General features: G+C 35.1%; 3 protein-coding genes across 5 annotated transcripts; 1 reads left to right on the forward strand and 2 right to left on the reverse strand.

Moving 5' to 3' along the window:
* On the forward strand, positions 3,145–7,416 carry LOC109720699 (E3 ubiquitin-protein ligase Praja-1-like). Of its 2 annotated transcripts, none has more exons than XM_020247969.1 (5): positions 3,145–3,236; positions 4,303–5,114; positions 5,605–5,697; positions 6,455–6,616; positions 7,090–7,416. In XM_020247969.1, exons 2-5 carry the CDS (start codon positions 4,374–4,376, stop codon positions 7,216–7,218), a joined length of 1,125 nt encoding a protein of 374 aa, XP_020103558.1. In that variant the 5' UTR covers positions 3,145–3,236; positions 4,303–4,373; the 3' UTR covers positions 7,219–7,416. The 2 variants fall into 2 exon arrangements, with proteins under 2 accessions (XP_020103558.1, XP_020103560.1); XM_020247971.1 differs by having other exon boundaries at positions 5,608–5,697.
* LOC109720586 lies at positions 8,270–13,884 on the reverse strand. Of its 2 annotated transcripts, XR_002218991.1 has the most exons (3): positions 13,604–13,884; positions 9,181–13,467; positions 8,270–9,036 (listed from the first exon to the last, which is right to left on the reverse strand). XR_002218991.1 is itself a non-coding variant. In XM_020247816.1 (2 exons), the coding sequence occupies exon 2, from the start codon at positions 13,070–13,072 to the stop codon at positions 11,843–11,845; it is 1,230 nt and encodes a 409-aa protein (XP_020103405.1). In that variant the 5' UTR covers positions 13,073–13,467; positions 13,604–13,884; the 3' UTR covers positions 8,270–11,842. The 2 variants fall into 2 exon arrangements, 1 of the variants encoding a protein (XP_020103405.1); XM_020247816.1 differs by having other exon boundaries at positions 8,270–13,467.
* Positions 15,006–23,375, reverse strand: LOC109720327 (putative glucose-6-phosphate 1-epimerase). Its single transcript, XM_020247373.1, has 9 exons — positions 23,119–23,375; positions 18,656–18,730; positions 17,750–17,806; positions 17,504–17,664; positions 17,191–17,331; positions 16,638–16,740; positions 16,468–16,567; positions 15,654–15,901; positions 15,006–15,431 (listed from the first exon to the last, which is right to left on the reverse strand). The coding sequence occupies exons 1-8, from the start codon at positions 23,209–23,211 to the stop codon at positions 15,684–15,686; spliced, it is 948 nt and encodes a 315-aa protein (XP_020102962.1). The 5' UTR covers positions 23,212–23,375; the 3' UTR covers positions 15,006–15,431; positions 15,654–15,683.

Genomic DNA, 25,283 nt, shown 5'->3' on the forward strand with positions numbered 1-25,283 from the left:
CATGTGATGAAAATATTGTATATAGAATGGTACAAATATCCTTGTCAAAAGTGGAGACAAAGGTGGTGCTCACATTGTCATGATGCACCACTTTGTCCAAGAAGACGGAAAGCAAGACCTAATTAAGTAATTAAAAAATTAAGGGTTCGTTTAAGCCACTTTTAACAAAGAATAAATATATTAGTAAGAAGAGTATTTTAATTTATTCTTGTGGTGTATATGCACTCGACTGTGTTTACTATTTTATTGTTTCTTTTATTCTTTTAAGTTTGAATATTGAAGCGTACTCCATAATTATTGATCCCTTTAATAAAGCTTCTAAACTCGGCTTATGTATGCGTAAGCATTTTGCTTTCTATAATATAATTTTAAGTCCTTTACAACGAGTAGATTTCTATCACTTTCGAAAATACGGAGAGCTCCATATTTATAAATTATTTTTAATGATGGAGTATTCGATTTAGCGATCGAATCCTTTAAGTATGATCTATCCTATTAAAACTATTTAGGAACTAAAATTTACAATTTTTTTGACTTTATTAACCTAGTAAATGAGTAGTCTCAAAATGAACAATTAAAAATAAAAATCTAACAAAAAAAAAACTTAAATTTCGAATCGGAAGTATTGATCTTACTCTTAATATTAAGTAGAATTTTTTTTATTAAGGTTTCATATAATTTGAATTGTTCTACATCGTTGAACTTACAAACATGCCACATCGGTCATTAAAATAATTATTTTTGAGACTCTTTGATCACTTGATAACAGATGTTAAAAAATTATAAAATTTGATTTCTAAATAATTCTAATAACGCAGATAATGCTTAACAGAGTCGATCGTCGAATCGAATATTTTACATCGAAAACAATTTATAAATAAAAAAACGTTCGTACTTTCGAAAGCGTAGGAGACGTACTCCTTTTGTAACATGCAAACACAAAATAAGCATGAAAAAAAAAAATCTTACTTTAATTTATTATGATTATGTGCTTGATATATCTACAAAGAATATCTTATAATTATTATATAAGTTCGTAGGATAAAAAAAAAGGAAAAGGAATTAAAATGGTCTTTAAAAAAGGATGTAGATGCTCTCACGTATGTATTCTGATTTGACAAAGATTTATTTGTCAATCTAAATATATTTAATAATATATATGTTGGTGATAACGTCCATAGACCTAGCTCAAGGAGAATTTTAAATCTTACGCAATGGATTAAATATTATGTGAAATATTCCAATCTCAGTAAACTAATTAAGTGGACCATGAATTTTTATTTAAATAAAAAACATTACGAAAGATCTAGTCTTTCTCTCTTTAGTAATTATTATTATTTAGTGTTCATTAATTAGTGTTAGATCTCTATTAACAGTAGTGAATGAATCATCTCCTTTAGGAAATAATATTAAAAAAACGATAAGTGAACATTTGGTTGGAATTTTTGCAAAAGTGCTTCTTTAATAAAGATATTAAAAACAAACATGCAAAAAGTCCTTGCAATAAAAGCATAAGAAAAAAAAACAAAAAACAAATTTCAACTTTTTTTATTTAGAGTTTAATTAATATGCTAGCCCACTTAATTTTTGTTTAATTAAACCCATTTTACTACACGAACTGTTATATATTAATCAAAATCCATAATCGTAACTAAAATTTAATCCGAAAAAAAGAGGTGATAAAAATTTTGTGGTATGTATCGAAAGTTCGAAACTGCTTAATTCCCCTAAAAAAGAAAAAAAAAACATAAATATATGTACGAATATAGCTATTAGAGTTTTACTAGAATACTATCAGCAGTAAACGAGCCGTTTTACTACCTATTTGTTTTCGATGATAGAGATTCCAAATTGACGATCGGTTTCGTTGAACATGATTTATACCACTTGAAGTGTTTAAAATCAAATTTCAAATCTTTTCGACATCATTTGCCTATTGATCAAAGGGTTTCAAAATTTGTAATTTTAATGGTCGATAAGAGGCGTTTTCTCGTTTAACGGCGTAAAGATATCCAAATCAATTGAATTTTTGTTAGAAAATTCTTTAAATTATTTAAAACAAGATCTATACTCTTGATCTTGATTACAAGACTCCTATCATCATTTTTTAAAGAATATTCATTTTCAGCCATTCATTTTTCTGTTCACTTGATGGATAAAAGAATAATATCGAAAGTACGTGAAATTTGATTTCTAGATAGTTTAAATGGTTTAGATCATATTTAACGGAGCCGATCATCAATTTGGAAGCTCTATCATCGAAAATAAATCGGTAGTAAAACGGCTCGTTTGCTATCGATAGTATTCTAGCTCAACTCTAGCTATTATACTCTTATAAATATAAATCATTTTGTACTCTTAAGTTTTCAGCCATTAGATCTATTCCTTTAATTATTTTCAAAATGCAATCCTAAAAAACTAGTATTCCGGCTACTATACTCTTATGAGTATGAACGCCCTCATACTCATAAATTATTTTTGATGGTAGAGCTTCCGAATCGACGATCTACATCGTTAAACGTTATCTAGAGCATTTAAAATTTTTAGAAATCAAAAGTTATAAGTTTTCGACATCATTTACCTTACGATCAAAATATCACAAAATTGACACATTTTAACGGCCAGTATGGAATATTTGCTAGTTTAACGGTGTAAAAAAATCGGAATAGGTTGAATTTTTGATAGAAAATTTTATTCACTATCTAAATAAAAATCAATAACTCCGATTTTAAATTGAACTATCCGATCATCCATTTTTAGAATGTCGTTTAATTTTAACCGTTCATTTTATACTCGCTTGATGGACTTTATAATGATTTCAAAAAATTACGAAATTTAAATCGTCAACTCGAAAGTCCCAACATCGAAAATAATTTGTGAATACGAAAAGCTCTGTAATCATAAGAATATAGTAGCCGGATTATGTATATATATAAATATACATAAAATAGTGGCCTCTTAATTCGGTGAACGGGTGGTTTTAGTGGGAGCCACCGCTTACCCCTTCCCGCCCCCAGATCCTATCTCCGCGCCTCATCGGACGGTTCACGTTCCATCTGGTGGGCCCCACATTCCGTTTCCCACCTTCTCTCTCGTATTCCCCCTTCATCGTTTCGCGAACTTAATATTTATTTTCGAACCCCCCCTCTCTCTCTCTCTCTCTCTCTCTCTCTCTCTCTTTCTCTAATTAATCGATCCCCTTTCGCCTCTCCTTTCACCAAAATGTTTTAAAAAAGGTGCGAATTTATTCCGATTAATCAATCAATTTTCGACCTACCCCTTTTTCCCCCCAATTTTGGATTCTGTTCGGTGGTGTTGTTGTTCTGCGTTGTTGGGTTTTTTTCGACTTTTTTATTGTTTATGTATATGTATTGGGTTTGTGAATTATATAGTTGGGGGATTTGGATTCGATGAGGAGAGGAGAAACCAAATTGGTTTCAATTTTTTTGTGTGTAATTTAGGAAGTTTTATATATATATATATATATATATATAGTGAGCAATTCATCAGGATGAGAAATTGGAGATATTGGTATGGAATTAATCTTTTTAAAATAGATTCTGGTTTGTTTATGGTAAATTAGTCACTGATTAAGTTGAATAAGTTTTTTTAATTCATCAGTTCGAGTATAATATGTGTGATACGATGGTTCTTTTATGATATGATTAGTTGAATCTTTAATGAATATGAAAGTGCAAAAAAGGGCACATTTTTTTCCCTTTGAACATGCTGAATTTTCTATTTTATTGTGTTTACTGGTGTATTTGCTAAATTTCGTATAATTTCGTTGGCATTTAAATTACTAAACTGTGAAGAAAACAAATTTAGGTGAAAGTAGATCGGCGTGGCACCCCTTTTATCTACTACTTCTATAAAGTAAAATTCGAGGCTCTTAACTTACAGGTGAATGATGTATTATGTTCGGAAAAACTACGAATTAAATGTACTTTATTGGATTTTATTAGGCTCTGAGATACTTGGAATGATATAGATATAGTACCACAATTTTAGCAAACTATTACTGTTCATTACTGATCTAAATGTGCAGAATTGTCATTTAGTTGTTTCTTCTTCTTCTTCTTCTTTTTTTTCTCCTTTTTGTTCTCGTTGTTCCAATTAGCCCTATCTTCTTGCTCCGAACAGGCGCAAAAAAGATCATATACTTCTTATGGCTGCATTTGAAGTTGTATACTGCTCTAAGTCTTTACTATCATTGAATTTTGCAAATTTGTTGCCTTATTTATGGTGCTAATGCAAAATTAGATTTTGGGCACTTATCGACTGTTCAAATTGCTGTTGCAGAAGTAAAGAAGCGCCGATTTGTTTCAAAGTCGAAAGTTGCGCTTCGTCGTTTCTCTTCTTTCTCTCTTCGCATGGATGAAAGAATGGGAAGGAGGACGGCTTGTGGGCTCCTTTCTACTAGAGGAGGCTCGATTCCTATATTCCGAGAAGAGAAGTTTAGTAACAAGAGTGTTAGATGTTGCGATCGTATAAGTTGCAGTGCCGGTCTATTTTCCAAAAAGGGCAAGCAGATGAACCGCCAAGAAAATGACGAGTCGGTAAGTGCTCCTTCTCACTCTACCATCAGCAAAATAACAAAACAAAGTTCCCATAGAAAATCTTTTCGAGCGAGAAGCGGCAGTAATCAAAGAGACGTTGAAAGCGATCGAGAAAACTCATCAAATCCCTCAGCAATGCGTAAAGTTTCATCGCAAAGCACTAGCTGCACTGATAAAAGTGCTTCTCATAGTGCACGAGCTGATCGAAAGAAGAACAGTCTGACGAATTCGAAAGACAGGTTGATGTCTCTAGTCAAAAGAAGTGTGGCATTGGATGCTCTTCGGTTATATTGTCCCTCTTCAGAAAACCACACTAATAGAGGGCTTAAGGAATCGAGAAAAAGATCATTGAGTGAAGAGCGCTCATCTTCTAAAAGTAAAAATGCGCAAACTTCACCAAATGCATCAAGCTCAGGGTCGCCAAGTGCATCAAGTTCATGCTCTGTAAGTAGGGCTCAACAAGCCCCAAAACGGACCAGAACACAAAAAAATGCAGTCTCGGTTAAAGTGCAGAAGAATCCTATTAAACAGACTCAAAGGAATGCATCAAAAAAGGTATGTCATGGTTTTCACCCTCACCTTTTTGTTTCCGTTAGTTCTGTTTGCGTGAATGTTAAGATTGATGCAAGCATGCAGTAAAAAGAGGATTTGAACAGGTGAAGAAACAAAGTGTTTTAAGTTACCATCTTTGTAAACTATTATTCTCTCGTAACTGTTTTTTGTAAGTGTTCTTACATAAACAATAAATCAGTTAGTGGAAATGACATCTGTTCAGCTCACAAAATTATTTGTTTGTGATATCTTACATTGGAGATGAAAATGGTCTCTCTCGATTTTGTCATTATTCGAGAAAACAAGAACATGAGGCTATTCATATCTCTTACACTTGACTCTTCCTATCTGCTACTTACTGTGTTAGTCCCCAAATAAATTTATATGCTAAAGAATGAGGAGGAAGTATATTAAAGATGAAGTAAGAGAGCTGGAAAGGGGCATGCTTATTTTGACTACGATAATGGTAGTAATGACAACTTAATCTTTTCAGCAGCGGGAGGGAACAAGTCGATCCTCTAATAATGCTAACTCTGTTGATCAACACAGAGAGATGAGAATGGACATTGATGGGATGACATACGAGGTGTGTTCGGTCATTCATTTGCATCTCCTATTATTCGATATTGTTATCGTATTTCTTTTCTCTTTCCTTTTCTTTCTGCCTCTATCTTTTTCTTCTTGTTTGCTTAAGCTTCATACTGTGTTATACTTAGGTATCTCTTCGTGAATGGCTTATTAAGTTATCCTTTTGTGCTAAGAAATATCAATTGGCTGCTTACCTTTCTTTAAAACACTCACATTGTTATTAGGAAATGTGCCCGTCTCCGCTTAATTAGTGTGATGAGTTTTAAAACCTTATCTATAATTTGAACTTTTTTTAATGCTGTCTTATAGTCTCTGCTGGGAAAATGGGCTATGTGGTGCGTATGGGCAAGCTCGATTTAAACAGTGAAAGAGCAAGCTGTTATTCTTTATTAGGGGACCTTTACTGTGCAGTAGGATGACTTCTCATGTTTACTTATCAGATCAGTAATTCAATATGTAGTGATTCGATCCGATGGGCAATAGTCAATAAGTATTGTTATTAGAATATAGTCTTAAATTACAGATAAATATGAATTTCTCCTTGATAAAAGTCTGATATTTGTGAACTCAAAGAATCTCTGTGTAGACAATACCAAGAGGTTCCCATGTCTTAAACATGCATCTTTCTAGATATATGTATATTTGTACTTGACACCTTTGAAATACTTGATAATATATGTTGCTACTTAATCAGATCCCTTAGCCTCTGATTAGCACAATCTGCAAATTCACTGATTTTGCATTCTGCCAAATAGGAGTTGTTAGCACTGGGTGAGATGATAGGTATTGTCAGCACTGGCCTGTCTGAAGAAGCACTGTCAGAATGTATAAAGATTAGCGCATATGTGCCCCCCGCCTCGTCAAGGGCTGGCAGTTCCGATTGCGAAGACGGTGATATCAGATGTAGCATATGTCAGGTACTAATGTTTATGATCAATTAAACACTTGCATACATGGCATGAAAAAAGGAAGTCATTTTACAGCACAAGGCGTAAGAGGGTCATTTGCTGTAAAACAAAGATTTTCTTGACGGTGGTCAGGTATCGAATTGCAAAGCATGCGAATTACTGAGCTGTTTATGGAAAAAGTTCAGGGACTAACAACATCCAGGAAGCACACGTTTTACCCATAAAATTCTGCTTGGTGTAAATAAATGAGTTTCCAGATGAGACACTTGGTGATTCTTTCTGAGCCTTGGATTGTGAGATGAGAGTCTGTAACTTCCTCTTTTCATTTACAGAGGAGTCTTAAGTATATTCATTTTGCTAATTAGTATAATTAGTATAAATATCTACACTGTCTCGGTACTTTCAATTCCAATAGCTTGTGGCTACATCATTTTCTTTTTATAATTTTACATATTCACATGTCTAAAAATTTTACTCTTCAGGAAGAGTATGTTTGTGGTGATGAAGTGGGCAAGTTGGTATGTAAGCATTACTACCATGGAAGCTGCATCAATCAGTGGTTTCAGCTGAAGAACTGGTGCCCTGTTTGCCGATTTTCCGCCGCCAAATAACCTGTAGAAATATAGTCTCAATGGAAGCTTCTATACCTCCCCATAAGCCTCTTGGTGTAAATAAAATATTCATCATTTTCCAAAGATGATATTCATTTCGGCTGGAAAACTTACAACAACCTATTTAACTTTATTCTTTCATTGTACGCTCAAACCATTCAAGAGAGAAAAGGAATAACTTTTTTCTTTTTCTCCCCTCTTCTTCTTTTTTCCTTTGCATTTTATTTAATTTGTTATATATACTGATGCCATGAGATTATGATGAATAAAATGTTACTTCCTTCAAAAATCTGTTAAATGGTTTGGATTTGAAGTTGAGGTGATGTGGTAGGCTTTAGAATAACTAACATTAGAAGCTTTTATCCAAGTCAGTAATATTGACATCAAAAGAATTCAAAAATAGAGAGGAAATGTGTGCTTGCTACTATTTCTGTAATAGAGCTTCCTTGAAAAGCAGATCAATATAACCTAATCATGCTCTAGTTTTACTGAGTTAGTTTGGCTTACCAGCCTCTCAACCAAGCTAAATAAAATCAGATCAAGCTCATCCCAAATCAGCATAATGTGAAATGATGGAAATCATACTGTGTTTAAATATCTAATTCTACTTTTCCTCCTCTTAAAAGAAATGTATGGTCAGATGGTATACACCTTCATCTTAAATAATTTGGAGCTAGAGTCACAGTGTTTACGACAAATAGGATTCTGAGTTGCACACCAGCAGGTGATACACAAGAATTAGAAAGGAAGCATTCTCTTAATAATCATGAGAAAGCAGCATTTGGGGATTTCCTTAGCACGGTTTTGTAAATCAGCATGAAAGAAATCCTTCTTATATTAGAGTGAAAGAGTTTTCAGAAGCAGATTTTGATAGAATTCTGCAGCAGTTTAGCTTTTGCCTGCAACAGAACTGACAACACATATAGCAGCAATTTCTGTTTTATTTTCTGTACCAAATCCAAGGAACTCCGCAGGGTAAGTTGAGATAATTACACATAGTATATTAAGATAATGGGGAACAAAAGCAAAGAAATAATTTGGCTAGAAGTCATTCTTCTTAGGCTTCACTGCTTCTATTTGACGCCAATTTCATCTTCTGAACTCAAAATACAGTAAAGTAACAACTGAGTAAAATAACATCCAAATGTTAAGATTCTCACAATGACCTCATCTCAGTCAACCAAATCAAGCACTGAAATATTAGGGGGAAAAAACTCCCTTTAACATTTAAAAGTAGGATTCTCACAGTAAAACACCGTCTTGTTGGAAGAAATTACTAGATTAAACCAAACTTGTTAAATGTGACCTTCATTTGCAAACCCATCTTCTTGTTCTGTAAACACTTGAATTGCATTTCGCCATTTGAAGGTACAGATCAACAGTAAAACTGCAGAGAAAAGAAATAAAAAAAATTCTCCTTTCTTTCTTCTCAAAAAAGAAAAAAAAAAAAGAAAAAGAAAAAAAAAAACTCATCTCTGGATTAGAGAAATCAAACTAGGAATAAACTTACACAACAGAAGAAGATGATGGAAGTTTCTCAAACAGATAAATACAAAATTGCCTGATGTCAACCCCAATCCTTTACTTTGACTTAAAATGAACTATTTATGGAAATACACACACACACACACACACACACACACACACACACATATATATATTCTGTTTAGTGCAATCATGATAATTGTAACTGAACTTAGAATTAAAATTATATTTATCATAAATCCAATTGTAACATCAGTAACACACTGCAAGGTAAAAGCCAAAACCCGAGCATCAAGTTATTACCTGCAACTGCTTCATCTTAAGAAGCAAAACCTGCCAAGAATAATACACATGGCTTCACAATCATAAAGTTAAAACATGATTATTAACTAAAGGATATAAATAACAAAAAGATTTTCTCTTCCTAGTTCAGGGATTAAGCTTCCAAAAATAAAAGAAAAAAGAAAGTACACTTACAAGGGACTTAGAGAGATTGGCTCTGTCCCAATTAGGAAACCACGAATGAAGGACTCCTAAGCACTTGCTATACAAAAGGAGATGATTCACCTTCTGCGTTTAAAACTTCCATTTAGCTTGCTAAATCAAGCACTTTATCCTACATATCCATGAAGACAAAATGCTGTTTATCTTTGGATGATTAAGCTAGAGTGTGGTATGACAAAGCATCATTTAGGTTAGTAAATGTAGTGCCTATGAACACAAGTATAATCATCTCGATTACCATATTAATCAATTTCCGATTCACAAAGTAATTTTGGCTAAATGTCAAAACCACCTCTACAAATTCTTCTGTCTCATCACCCTTGTACAACTTCTAATTGCTGTAATCTTAATTTTGCATTTCGATTTTCCTCTCAAATAACCCCAGAATTTAGGATTACTGTTAAATTTTATCAGGAAACTTGACAGAGAAGTTTGGCAAATAACATTATGTGTAATAGAAAAGGATCACATGAATGGATGAAATATACAATAAACATAAAAATTAGACAAGCCTGCTGGAAAAGGTTCTCTCTTTCTTGATTATGCAGCTATTATCCATACCCTGCAACTTAAAAGTGATATGTAAGCCAACTTACTTGAAATTAAAGTATAATGCAACATAAAGTCATAAACACTGCGAGGTTGTAAGAATCTTGGCCCAAACATGAGTTGTCTTTAGATCTTGGTTTCTAATGGAAATATACACAGCTGATACAAATAAATATGTCATCAGAAGGCATGGAAGTATAATGGAAATATACACAGCTGACAAGGCATGGAAGTACGTAAAAAAAGATGCAACATCTTCTACACAAAGTAGCTTAATAGTTTGATCTATCAATTAAATATATGCTTAACATATATTTTTGCTTTAAAGCTACTATATCATATTAGACCAGTATAAACAACTTCTTTTGCCATGATCAGTCGTTTATGCATAGTATAGCTTTGCATGCAGCCAATTTTCACCGAACAGACAATGATGACAAATTCACTTTTCAGATAAAGGTACTGATGGCAGATTTACAGTTCAACTACAATGATAAATACATATATCTAGATGAGGGATTACCTATTTAATAAGCAAAGCCACAAGTATAATGCAGCAAAAACCTTCAAAATCACAAAAGTTCGAGATCATACGAAATGTTAATTAGTTAAAGTTACAAAACTTCCAATTTTCTCCATTATAGCTTGATAATTAGACGATCTACATCTCTGTTACTTATGCTACTTTGATAGAACTGTTGATACAGTAATAACGTATATATGGACATTACAAATGAAATAAACAGTTGTTCATTTCTGCATTGCTTATTATATCCACTAATCAAGCTTAATTTAAAATGATATTGCAAGAAGAAACCTTTTTATTTCTCTTACCAATTGTAGATTGTTTTTACCACTGTTGTCTGTTCAGACAAAAGCTTTGAAAAGCTCAGATAGAGCAAAAATTTGCAACTTCACAACAAGCAATAACAGCAGTCTTAAAACAATAATTAATAGCTGTTGGTACACAGCTTATACGCGGAGAAGATTTACCATACTCATGCTGCACGTTGACTGATCTTGTCACATTATTTCCAAAAATATGCTTTTAGTGTAACTATAGACCCGACTTCTGTGCTATTTACATGTCTATTTATCATTTAAATCCATTCTAAATAGCACATAGTTTTATGTGATTAAATAATGCCTCATTGCCATACAAATGCCTTTAGTAAGGAAGTGTTTAATTCGTGCTTATAGGAAAATTCTTGAAATGATTAGGCATTAAAAGTTCAGGATCCTATCAAGGCATGTTTGACGAATTAAGCAGCATGGAAGGCAACAAATACATAACTTATCATTCAATGTTTAAGTAACTAGGATTCACAGTTTGATAAAATTGCAGAGTTCTCTCAGAATTCTTGAACTACTTTTAGAACAGTATAAATATTCATCAAACTCATACAACCACTAAAGTCAGTAGATTTCATTAGAAAAACTAAAATTTGCATAAACAAATGTGATGAAGCAAATTAGTAAGATGCGATGAATTCATCCTGTCTTGCTACAGAATACAGCTTTCCCAAAACAAGAAAGAACAAAACTATTGAAATATATCAACTACGAGTGTACAATGATTTCAGCAACCATCTAAATTATCTCCCCAGAAACAAATATTTGGCTTTTCTTTTCCACACAATTGAGTTTCGAGGTGTCATATAAATGGGATTTGTTATACTAAAATACTAATCACGACACATGAAATAGTAGGAAATCTCACTACTAGACCACTCAAGAAAAGCTATGAGTTGACAATATACATCCTAATCCCGTGACTCCTAATAATAACGATTATACTATAAAAAAGTTACATATTAGTATTCCTGCAAAACTGATTTCCTCCGCATCGGCTGTAAATTACATAAAATCTCCAGTGGTTGCGGAAGGCGTCCCTCGTGGATGCTGAGACATACAGTACTTGATTAAAAAATTATATTTCGACGGATTGAGCTAAATAATGGAAACATGAGCTGTTAACTTTGTTTAATTCTTCCAGTATAGGCCCAAAATAGGCCACACCCGCGAGGCTATCGAAGCCCACTCATGCACAATCCAATAAATCTGGAAATCCTAACCGAAATTAGCATTATTCTTCAAATGAGCAGAAGGAAATTTTCTCAAGTAGCAACGGCCAGTCTTCACCCAGTTGTTGTGGATTCATCTCCATTGCTAACCTAAAGTCCTGTAGAGATATTGAAGACCCTTGACTATTATGTACATACGTGTGATTACCAGGCCAAACTCCATTAAGAGGTTTCATTTGATGTTGCTGATTGTGTATAGGATACTTCGGTAACTTGCGACTGGATCTTGCACCACCTAGATCAACACATGACTTAATTAGACGCTTCAAGTAAGCGTCAAGCCCATTATTCAACAGATTAGCGCACTCCATCGGCACTTCACTTAAACCCTGTGCCTCTGCTATTCTCTCCATCCTTTTCCTCAAAGCCTCCGTTTCACATAGCTCGCCACTATCAGCATTACTACTAGTGCTAGTGCAAGGCATCATAACAGGAAAAGATCTCCGGGCCCCTCCCACACTGGCGGGACAAAAAGGAATACCAAGAGGAGCTTTAAGAGGACCTCTTTGTGAAAACCATTCATTATTTTGTTCCGCCTCTTTGCTGTCATCGATAAAACCAACTTCGGTTCGACCCTTGCCCAGAACAGCAGCCTGATCTTGAAGCGACGAGTTTTCCAGTCTTGGTCTCTTTTCCAACTGCTCGGCAGGCCCATTTTGATAATCACGCACCGGCCTCTTCAAATCGCATGGGCCCAGAACACCATTCTCCTTTATATCATGATTAGAGGGGACTAAAGTATGACTCTGACCATTCAGGCCAAGAGGACTAGGGCGATCTTTGATCCTCCTTTCTCGGTGATTCGACCTGACCTTCCGAGAGCCATTGCACCAAACCGTAGGCAGCGGAGGTGGTAATGAATTTTGAAAAAGTTCGTCTTCTTCTCCTTGAGATGCTTTCTTCCCATAATTGGTTAAATTTCTCGAGGGCGGCTTCTCGTGAACTGATTGAGGAGGTGGGGTTTTAGCGAATAAGGCATTCTTAAGTATCGAGTGGATAAGCTGGTTGTGCAGGGGGAGGTTCTCGCGGCCGAGAATCGAAAGGCAACGCTTGCCGAGTTCTTGCTTGGTGAGCTTCTGACACAAGTACAGATTCAAATAATTGAAGTATTGTTTCGACCGTTCCGGCCCGAGTTTCGTACATATATGCAGCTTCAGCTCACTTAGATTGATCCGATTGTGCTGCGATTGCGGCTGCAGCTGCGGCGCTGCGAGCGGCGGGGGGGGCGGCATCTCTTAATGCAAAGTAGCCATATTATATAGTAAATCAACAAAATTAGGGTTTTTCGCAGGTTCCTCCCAATCTACTTTTTGTATTCCAATTAGAAGTTGCACGAACACCAAACCACGACAATGCAGCCAAAATAAGTCAAAATATTTCGAATTTAAGGCATAAAACCCTAAACCGAGGAGACGAAAAATACCCAATTGAATAAAACATGCTCCCAAGCTCGAAAATTACCGGAATTCCGAATTCAAATCTGGGTGGGATAAAAAACCCTAACGCGACAAATACCCCAGCTACAGTACCGAGCTCGAAAATCCCCAAAAAGCTCCCGCCTTGGCAATCAAATTGGTAATAAAAAGCGCCCGAAGGTCGCCTCGAAGCTCCGCGATCGATTAACCCACTGAAACGAAGCGGATCGAAGCGGGAGTCAAAAAAGAGATCGAATTGGAGATGCTCAGAGCGAGATAGGAGGAGAGGGAAGGGAAAAGGGAGTGAGATTTGGAGAGAAAAAGCGAAGACGGGGGGTTGAAGCAAACCTTTGGGAGCTCGAACTGAGGAGAAAAGCTCGAATCGAAGGCGAATCCGACGAGAGAGAGGGGAGAGCTCGAATTCGCTCTCTATGTGTTCATGCTCGTTGGGGTTTCCTCCTCCTCGCTTACTTCGTCGTCTCTCTCTCTCTCTCTCTCTCTCTCTCTCTCTCTCGTTCGAACTATTGGATTTGCTCTCTCTCTCTTCGCGATCGCGGTAGAGGAAGAAAGGGGGGGAAATAAAAATAAAAATAAAAATAAAAGAGAAAAATACTTTCGCTCTCCCTCTTGTTTTCGTTCCCTTCGTTTTTTTTTTTTTTTCTTGTTATTATTATTGCTTTGGTCTGNATCCTTGTTATTATTATTGCTTTGGTCTGACTCGGTTCAAACCTTTTGGAGTGCCTCACTTACGAATATTGGTTATTCTAATAATTAAAACGATTTCACAAAAAAAAATTCAGTAAATACGGACATAAATTTTATTTCATAAAACGTTAATTTTGAAATATAGGTAAATTACATTGATCGATCATTCCATAATAATTTCTCAACTAATTTAATTATCACTTCATTTCAAGATTAAGAAATATTACATCATCACCAAAAAAAAAAAAAAAATTTATTGTATCACACTTACACTACATCAGCAATAATAAGCTAATCACATATTTTCTTGTAGAAACAAAAAGTATAATAAAATTTTTTTTTTATAATTCTAATGTAACATATTAATTTAAAAAAATTTATTTGATTGATTAAGAACGCCGCATCATAAATATAACTAGTGCAATCATCATCACCCGTGCGTGATTTTGTAGGAAATTCAGCAGTACTTCCCAGATCATGTCTCAATAAAACTGTGTTGCCGTCCTCTTGTTTTAGGAAACCTAGATGGAGTCTGACAAAAGTGAACTAAGTGAGCCAAAAATCCAAACTCAGCAGCTCAAATTAAAAATAAAAAACCTTCAATTTTTGATATCTCCACATTGTTAAATTAACAAAACTTTTATATAACATTTATGGTCAAAATTCTTAATTTTGAGATAACTGTATCGCCAAGGAAAATTTAATTTTCAAAAATTTTAAATACTCTTATTAGAGTTTGTTTAACTACATCAATCATCTAGGTCCCTCAGAAAGCACTACAGCTCAGAGAGAGCGAGAGTGAGATAAAGACCACTGCTTTCAGGAGTTTAAAAACAAAAGTTTAAATTTCACGATGATTAGGTCGTCCAACTGGACGACCATTCGATCAAATAAAAGCCTTTTTTTTCACCAATTGAAAGAATTCCATCAGATCAGAGGCGATATATATAGATGATGAAAATTGGAGTATAGAGAATAACCTAAAAGGGCCCACCCAGAAGAAATACTGAAGAACGCGAGTACAGCAGCAGCACAGAAAGTAAAATCAACAAGTCAGTATCAGTTCACCGCAGAGGATAATAATATTGATGATAGGAAAAAGTGAGTACATCAGAAGGCGTAATATCCACAACAGAATACATTCACAAAACCACCCCCGCCTTCACATGGCTCTTCTTACCCCCTTGCGGATTCGACAGTTTTATGACAATATATGCTACAAAATGAAGAGAAGGAAAACGATAACAGCGCTGAAGATGACGCTGGGTAATATTTATGTTACCCCGCAGGTTCAGGTTATGAGATTCAATCTCTACAGACCATAGGAAAACACGTCATGCTATTATTCCCCTGAATATTCTGCTTCCAGGATACAACATAGAAGAAGGTGAAAAACGAGAGCAGGAACGTCGTTGAAGAAAAAGCATCAACTGCCTAGCACCGATTACTATAAACGGCGATGTAAAAGAGCCTGCAAAAATAGTGGATAAAAGAATGTTCTACGAGTTAGAAACGAAGATAATAATAAATAAAACCTGACAATATGAAAATAGAAACCAACCAACTAAACACACAAGAATAGTTACAAGTGTGCTTGTAAACCAGCGCAAATCAGATACGCTACACCATACAAAGCTGTAAACAATGAGCGCGCGCCAATATGGCACAAACGAATGTTACGAGGATTAAGTACCTGTACAGGATAAATCGATCAGAGTAACAATCAAGCTGAACCCTGAAGGACCTTTTGAGGATCCAACTGTCCACTGCAATAACTGGACGGAACAGCAGATAGTTCCTGCCTTCCCGTCCATTCCTCGCCCGGCTTTAGAGTGATGGCCTTCTCCACAGCCGCCGCCTCCACACATAGCATGTGTTTGTATTCTTCGTCCCCCAAATCTGCCATGGCTTTGGCCCTCTTGTCCCATGGGTTCCATACAACTACCAAATGGAAGAAAGAGAAAAAAAAAAACAAACAATAACAACATTATAAAGTCAAAGAAGATAGGCCATTTTACCACAAAGGTAGGAGAACCAAGCTACGCTGTATTATCATGCGTGTAAGGATTAAAATGGCCATTGGCACGGGCCGTATCCACTGTGCCGTATCATACCAGCAAGATATCGACACGATACAGCCCCCCGTTTGGCATAACTCAAAACCCTCTATTCTTAAAATTAGTAAGTAATTTTTCAATAAAGTTCAAAAGATTTGATAAAAATACATTATAAATAATTGACATATTTTGTTGGTAAACAAAATAAATATTTCATACTATTACGTGTTGGCACACATAAAATTTTTGTTACTGCCACTCAACGGCACGGCCCAGCACGCACCATGTCGTACCGTGCCGGCAAGTTTCCGGCACAACCCTATGCCACGGCACTTAAATCCTTGCCTGCATGCATCTCCCCATCTCCTTGGTATTATGATAATGGTTATGAATGGCATAGTTTCGCCCTAGGTTTTAATAAATAGAACGAGATTGATGAACAAAGCTCACCAGCATCTGGGAGTCCGTCCTTCCTCAAGACAAATGTTCTTTTCTTCTCATGGTCAATGATAGCAATCTTGCTTGGTGTGCCCAGATATATTTTATGCACCTTTGAAACCACAGAGTTAGCATCCAAGTGACATAAATTCAAAAGTATTAATCAGGTAAACTTTACATACTTCAGATTCGAATACAATTGCATCTCCTTGCTCTGTGAAGCGCTCCATTCCCTTCAGATTGTCAAGGTAGTCCAATGTCTCTAGTCCTTCTACCCGCACTTCACTGAAAAGTTATCTTGCCATTAGGTCCAAATAAATGGGAGAATACCAGACATGTTAAAGACTTGCAAAAGTGCTGATTTCTGCAATAATAAACTGCGTCATTCCGATATAAGATAAAGCAAAAGGTTATACAAATTCTGCTTAAAGAAGCTTAGTTTGAGAAAAATCTTCTCAAATGTAGAAGTTAAATAAAATTGCCCCACTAAATTACCACCAAAATTTCTATAGGTATGAAAAGATATTCACTTTTGGCGCCATTTTGCCTTCTCACTTGTCAACTATAACAGTTTCCATCTAGCTGCTGTCATTAACCACCCTAGAAAATTGCACTTGGAAAAAAAGACCAGCATGGCCTATACCTATACTAAGTGAAACATGTGTTTATTTCCCTCAAAAGTGCGAGACAAAGAAGCGACAAATTAGGAACAAGCAAACAAGTTTATGCACTGACCTTATATCAGAAACAGAAAAGTATGTGTGATATGCAAACGTAAACGAGAATGGCCTTCCATCAGTGTTGGTGTTTCTAATGCGGGACGTGGATATCAAATTGCCTCCAGATCCAAGAGCAACTCTCAAGCGAAATTCATAACTGCAATAACGGCAAGTTGAAAACAGGTTTTCAGCCAAGATAGAGAGGATGTAAGATATGGATGACAAGATAAATTAAAAAAACTGAATAAGTTCTTAAATGAAAGACATATACTTCGCAGATGGTAGAAGTGCAGGAAAATAAAACCCAATATTCATTCAACGAAACAAACCTGTGAGGCCAAATCTTGAAATCTTCTTCAGATGGCTTGAGAATCAAGTCAGCAAAAGTCTTAATTGAAGTGTTTGCTGGCAAAGGTGGTGGATTATTATCAACACTCCAAAACCGATTCCTTGCAAATCCATGTTGTTCTAGAGTTCCATGCATTCCAAACTGCTAGAGCATTTTATGGGTGCTCAGTAGAGAAAGTTCAGTAAGCATGAGATACAAAGAAATCATATAACAAAAGAGGCTATACCTGAGGAAAGCATATTGGTATGCCCCCACGAATTGCTTTCGGGGGTTTGAAAATAGCCTAGAATGAGAGGAAAAATTATAGAAGAAGAGAGGTATTAGACATGATTAAGTCTAGTTATGAACAAGAGAGGTCAGAAATGACAAGGCGTTGCTCCAGGATATTACGAACTGCAAGAAGGGCCACCATATAATTTAACATATTATATAATAACAACAAGAGGCGACAATATCAATCCTACCAAGCCTTCACTAATTACCCCATGTATCTTCGGATCAATGTTCAATTGAAGAATTCACAATACAAAAGGAACAGTGGAAAGTAAAAGTTAACAGTATTTCTCAGTATTTAAAATAATGGAGTTAGTGTGATACCAGGGAAAAAAAAAAGAAGAAAATAATAGTAGCTTAAGATAATAAAAGGGCAACGAAATGATTAGTGTCAGGGGGTAGCTTTTTGCTAAATTTTGATAGTAAGTTAGAAGCTCTCTCTTGACTAGACTGACATCAAAAAAGGCAACCGAAGTATATAACTCTCTGGTGAACCCGGGTCCCACAGAGAAAAAGGTTGATACAACCAAAATCAGCTAAAAAAGGGTTGTTCACAACTGTACATAACTCACACTCGTGCCGCCAAGGTTGATGGGGCCAGCGTTAAAATGTCATGCTAAGTAATGAAAGGTTATTATGATGTAGGAAAACAATCATACAGGAAAGGATAAAAATTTGCACCTCCATATTTATAAAAGCAGGCAGTTAAGTGGATAAAAGAACACTTGTAGTAATATAACAGTCAAACAAAATAGTAATGATATATAATTCGTTATTTCCATAAACGATTCCACGGATTGCATCATGCATGTATCCATCCTCTAGCATTATGATCTAGGACAAATTAAAATTTTAATACCTTACTACTAACAAAAAGCAGCTCCTCCCCATGGTCATTTTTCCAAGAAGTTACCTGACCCCCATACAACTTTACCTGCCAAATAGACAACAAAGTACACATAAGTAAGAGGAAAAAGGGTTCGTGAATCTAACATAAATCCCAACATAGCTTTTTTTCCATTTTGAGCTTGGAAGTGGAATGGCCTGTTATCCAAATATAAAATTAATCTTAGGTTTCCTATCCTTTAAAAGAGGCAAGTAAAGATAATAGAGATAATAAGTAGTTGTGAGGACAAAAAAAGCTATGTTGGGATTTATGTTAGATTCACGAANAACCTGGAAGCAGAACATGAGAGTATACTCCTCAACACTTAAATATCACTTGCAATTATCGTTCAAAAATAAAAGAAAGAAACATGTAAATAGTAATAAGTGAGAAAACAATACAAATTCAGAACCGTCAGATTTGTCATAGTATTTGAGAGTATGATCCTCAGACTTATATTCTTATCTTCCTCGTCTTCTCAAAGGTTTAATGTCAGGACGATAATTTAAGTTTGAGTGTTTAGGCCATATGTAAATCCTTTTAAATATCTTATATGCAAAGATTCTTTGATGAAAATCCTCAAAAACTTCAAACTGCAAAAGCACCAGTAGGGAAAACAGAATCACCTTTTAAATGTCTTATATAAACCCTCTTTATATAAAACCCTCTCACTTGCAGCAAAGAATTTTTCGTTCACATCCCCCCAATTAACCCCTGAAGAAGTCATGGAATAGAAAAAATCTATTTCATGGAACTAGTCAACTTAAAAAAATCCAGCATTCAAGACATCCAATACAAACCCCTAAGTGGACTTAGCATAAGACTTCTTCAAAATCAATCAAAAGCAAATTGCTCATCTTTTAGGACATCTAGAAAACAAATATAGCACCTCCTATGCTGCGGTTGTACTATCCATGATAGTGAGCCTATTCTTCCAAAACCAATTTGTTCAGTGCTAAATTAGAAGAAACAACTTGTAACGACCTTTTCGTCAAAATTTTGGTTAATCGATAGCACTTAGAATTTAACAATCTCAGCTCCCTTCTTCTCATATAACTATAGCAATTAACACAGTTGCATCATAATTGAATCTCGTATATAGTCTTACTTTCCTCGACTTCTTCAACCAAATAGAAAAGAAGGTCATATTTGTCATCCCAATTTTTTTTTCCTAAAGAATTGATTAAAACCATTTAGGCCAACAGCCATGCATTGAAAAGATTTTAAACAGTTATTTCAACCTCCTCAAATGAAATTGGACAGCAGAAATAACAATTATCTACCTAAATCTGTCCACTCTTAAAGACATTAAATGAAGGACAATTTTAACTATACCATTAGTGAAGGTATAGACTAATAATCCTCAACATATCATCTCCTTTTTTCCAAGAGAAATCTCTATAGGCACTCTACGCTTAAGCAAGAAAGTCACTTACATTGTTCCACATATTACATTGATTTCTTTTTACAGCCCAATTGGCCAGAGATGTGCCAAGTAATTTGAGTTTTGACTTACAGAAACCGCAGAAAGCTGGGCATTATTAAAAGTTAATTTCCGTAGAACAGGAAAGTAGCTTGAGGTTTCAAGTCCATAATCTAGTTACAGAACTCGCATACCACATTTTGGCAATCAAAAGATATGACAACTAGGCCATAGGAGAAAAGCCCCTTATAAAGAAAAAGCTCATTGTAAAAGAGCCTCTCTATTCTAAGGAGCTCATTCCTCCTTAGAGATAAACACAATGACTGCGTAAATTAAGGATGGTGTTATTAACAGAGCCACTTTTACTATCATAGATTAGATTCATTGAATCTGATAAAATCTGATCAATGATTAGTGATCAGATTCAATAAATCTCTCTGTCTATAGTACAAGTAACTCTGTCAATAACACCACCCATAATTTAATATCAAGAAACTAACCTACATTCTAAGAGTTCTTTATCCAAGAAAACATAAGGTCAGATATCTCAATTTTTCATTAAGGATCAATTTTTGAAAACTGTTCAGACCAAGAAAGTTAATAGCAGTAAGATCAAAACAGTTTTTCAGCCTAGCATTGCACAATCTAAACAAGAGTTATCAAACTTGACCAATTTATTCATAAACCGATCAGATGTTGTAAAATATCACATGCAATCGTTAATAAATAACAAAATGCTCTGATGTTCTACATCTTTCACCGGTCATTACTTCACTCAACTTGATCCGCTCCAACTTTTAACCAAATCTTTTCCCATTTTCAATCAATTTTCTACCAACATATGAAAAGGTTTTTTTTCAAAAATTATCCTACAAAATAAACCTATGGAAATGAGAGATCAAAATCAAGCTTCCATATTATTTTCTTCTGCATAGCCAAAAACTGTAAGAGTGAAATGTTGAAACCTCAAGAACACATCAAACTCCACTAAAATCGCCAAATCTAATGTTGTAAAATCAACAATGCTAGGATATCTAAAAGATTAAAGAATTATCAGCATATTCCCAGCTAGAAATGTCAAAATCCTCTAGCAATGATGACTCCTTTGGAATGTCACGGATTGAAAGCTTTGTTAGTGGAAATTCTCAAACTGCCAACTGCAAAAAAAAAAAAAAAAATGGCAGCTTGACATGCTAGTTGAAAAGACTTCCCTTATAAATCATCTATAAGAGAATATTTTTCCATCTGGATTCATATGCAATATGAAACTCTTTCCAATCTTCATGGAAAATTTGATGTTGTCTAGGTGGTACAGAAATCATTAGATTCTTGCAACATTTCATTGATGTTTGGAGTCCCCAATCACAGCCAAAGTAAAATATACTTTGAAGCCCAACCACAACTACTCTCCAAAGGGATGGCAGGTACAATTTCAGATTCCAGACTTCCTCAACCAACTTCCTATGAGAAGGACACGCAAACCCATTAGTCTTCCAAAACTACTTACCAGCTTCTGCAATACATATGAAGAGGAAGAATAATAAGAAATACTCTTCCTGCAGGCAAACCTTAGTTTTTTTTCTTTTTTCTCTTTTGATAAACAACTATGGAACCTAATTCCATATGGGAATAGAAATTCAATAAGCACATACATTAACTGGGCTGTCTTTCATCCTCTTCTCTAATAAATTCGTGGAAGGGAATTCAATAAGCAACCAAAAGTTCTCCATTCTCCCCACAAATCAAATGCCACTCTAATCCTGCCATTTTTTCATCTTTTGACAAACTGAAAAGACCAACCTCAGATAATGCAATAATCACTTTAACAAAAGCAACACCGCAAAATCATAGATAATCTATTTCATTGCTTACATAATTGCGACCAATGGTTCCTATCTTAAGATATCCTAAAGATGAAAGATCGGCAACCCAAAGAACCTTGCATCATCTCTCAATGTCTACTCTCAGCCACAACTGATTGCTAAACGCTTAGCATAGGTATATAGCACATTCATAAGTTCACCATTATTAGAAGGAAATAATCAAAGACAAAGCACAGGTGCAATTGAATACAATGTGTCATACGATGAACCCTTGACTTAAACACGATGATGTGAACAGAAAACTAAATTCTAGCAAACGAAAGAATGAAGATAGCATTAAAGAAATAACTCATACTAATAGCAAACGGAATTGCCCCACCCACCAGGAAAGAGGAAATGTCAACCCCAAACATGGATAAAGTTAAAAAAGCCAGCTAAGCATAAAAGAGAAGAGGAGGCGAGAGAGAGAGAGAGAGAGAGAGAGAGAGAGAGAGACTGGGTCATAAGCATAATCTGCCTACTACACAGATTATTGGCAGAAAAACTTACATATATTTTTACGGTACACCACAAAGAAATACATGCATCATCTCTGACCATTTTCTTTCTATATTAAGGGTGCCGTCACAATACAAACTCACTATCCTGCTTCTTGCTTACGGGAATATGTACTATCAAGAAGATAAACAGTTACAATAGACATCAAAAGAACTCCTACCCGAACCTAAAAACTTCAGATACCAAACAAATCTCTCCTCCTCCACCCACTTCACCAAGAGACCCCAGTTAAGGAGACGATACAACAATTCCCCAGGAATAGAACACTCAAACCGCATAAAGGTTGATGAAATTCGAATTGATACAAGCAAAATGAATCGCCCATTTGAAGAACCCTAACCGATCGAAATCAGAAGATCTAGAAACGAACGAAAACATCTCCACCTGTCGTAAAGACATCGAGAGCTAATTAATCGGGCATTTTGTTCTCTTATTTAACGATTCCACACGATCAATCGAACAAACGGATCAAGAACCCCATAAGAACGATTCAAGCGACACTCGATCTAGAAAATAACGAGAACAAATCCAGATCGACCACTGATTAGTCAATGAATTAACACGAAATGCACGATAGAGTATTCGTATCATTCGATCAAGAGAGAGGGGGGTAAGGGGGGTAAGAAGACGACCTCGACGGAGCTCCCCCGGCCCTCCCGGAGCACGATCTTCTCGAGGCCATTGACGCCCATACACCGCTCCACGGAAGGCTTCGGCGCCGCCATCGCGGCCCACTCCCATGCCCCGGAAACCCTAACCCTAATCCTGATTCGAGCGCCGAGCTCTCTCGCTCGCGCTCACCCCGCCACACCTCACGAAGCAGCGAGGAAGACGACGAAGGGATTAGAGAGAATGAGAGAGACAGAGAGGAAATGGAAACCGAGAGGTGGGGAGCGAGCCCTCACCGGTATTTATAGGGGGCCGGAGCGACGGGGAATGGCGTAGCGGGTGGGGTCGTTACGGGGCGCGGCGTGGGATCGGGGTCGGACCCGATTAGCGGTGCATGGGAATTTACGATAATTGGACCCAAATTTGGACCAATCTCGGTGACCCGTCAACTGATTGGCCCCACCGCACGCGAACTTGTTAATTTATTAAGCCCACTACTTCTTTTTGGCGTTTGATTCAATTTTGATCGGCTAAATTAAGCTTTTGCTTCTCAAACTATAAGTCCCTATCATTTTGGTCCTTTTTTTTTTTATTAGTTGTAATTTTTCATTTGAATCTTTAAATTTGTTAAACTCAAACCTTATGGTATAATTTAATTAATACGTTTTATTTATGTGGCTGTGCTCTGGTCCATGACCATTGTAAGGCAGCTATTAAGATGCCACATTGGCAACATATTTAACCAATTAAATTATATTATTATATACAACTTAATTATAATAATAATTTAAAATTTTTGATAAAACAATATTAGTAATAAATTTAAATGTAAGAACCAAAATGATATGCGACTCGTAATTTAGAATGTAACATAGGCATCAATTTTGAAAATTCAGAATCTGCCAATAACTTTAAAAAAAAAACTACAGAATTATTCTATTACAAAATAGTTAAATTGTTGAAATTGAAAGTACTACGTAATTGATTGAATGACTTCTATAACTTCAGAATTTTCTTAGTAAATTAAAAAGCTTTGTCCCAAAATATTTATACGGGTTATTAGTACAATGGTTGTTATTATTGTTACAAACCTTTTTAAAGTGATAAAAAAAGGTTTTGGCACCCTCAATTTAGACCCAATGGAGAACACATCCATCTGAAATATTAAATTTCAAATTTTTAATCTTCAAAATGAAAAATATCATTTCAATCCCCACTTTTCTTTAATTTTATCAGATTAAAGTAATGATCCTAAATTAAGCAACTTCAAATCACTATTCTAAAATATTTCTCAATAAAAAATTGTGCTAGGAAATTGTTTCAACACTGCAATCCATTCAATTTGTCCGCAAAATTAAGCCTTTCTATACATATGTAGAAAAAGGCACACAAAATGAAGTATTTATTCAAAACGCGCAGCTCAAATCCTTCAAAAATGTGTGACAAATTACACTTACAGTTAGATTTGAGTATGTAAATATTCAATCATTTCTCAACAAGATAAAAAAGCTTGTACATCAGATATTCTGGAGTTAAATAAAATTATGTATATACTGAGAGGGTTTGAGAAGCATACATGTGTATGATATAAAAAGTAACACCCATCACGCAAAGCAATCCGTCGTGAGTTTGAAAAATTATAAGAGTAATGCTTCTATACTTTTTTTTTTTTTGGTTATCGTTCATTCACGCTAATTCAACGGCTCAGATTTAGGTTTTTTTAAATTGTGACCTGCAATAGCAGGTCACTTTGAAAGAGGTACCGGTTACCAGGTACCTCAAAAAATAATATTTTTGTCTTTTAATATATAAGCAATTTAGTCATTTTACATCTACTATATTTTCAAAATTTTTATTTTTTCTTTGTTTCCTTTTTCTCTCTCTATCTTTCCTTTCATAATTTGACATTTCATATAAGAAAAATTTCAAATGATTTGATAATATGATCATTGAATTTAAACTTTAAATAGTAATATAAAATTCCTCTAATTTAAATTTCACTTTTAAATTTTAAGTATTTAATTTTTAAAATTTAAATTCATCGTATTTAGAAATAAAACTATTTCTAAAATTTCTATAATTTAAATTAATGCATAATTTGAGAAACACTAAAACATTTAAAGTAGATTCCTAAATTAATGCCTAATAATTACATAAATTTGGTTAATCAATTAATTTTCTAAATTAG

This window comes from Ananas comosus, linkage group 14 (assembly GCF_001540865.1).
Source record: "Ananas comosus cultivar F153 linkage group 14, ASM154086v1, whole genome shotgun sequence".
Taxonomy (NCBI): domain Eukaryota; kingdom Viridiplantae; phylum Streptophyta; class Magnoliopsida; order Poales; family Bromeliaceae; genus Ananas; species Ananas comosus.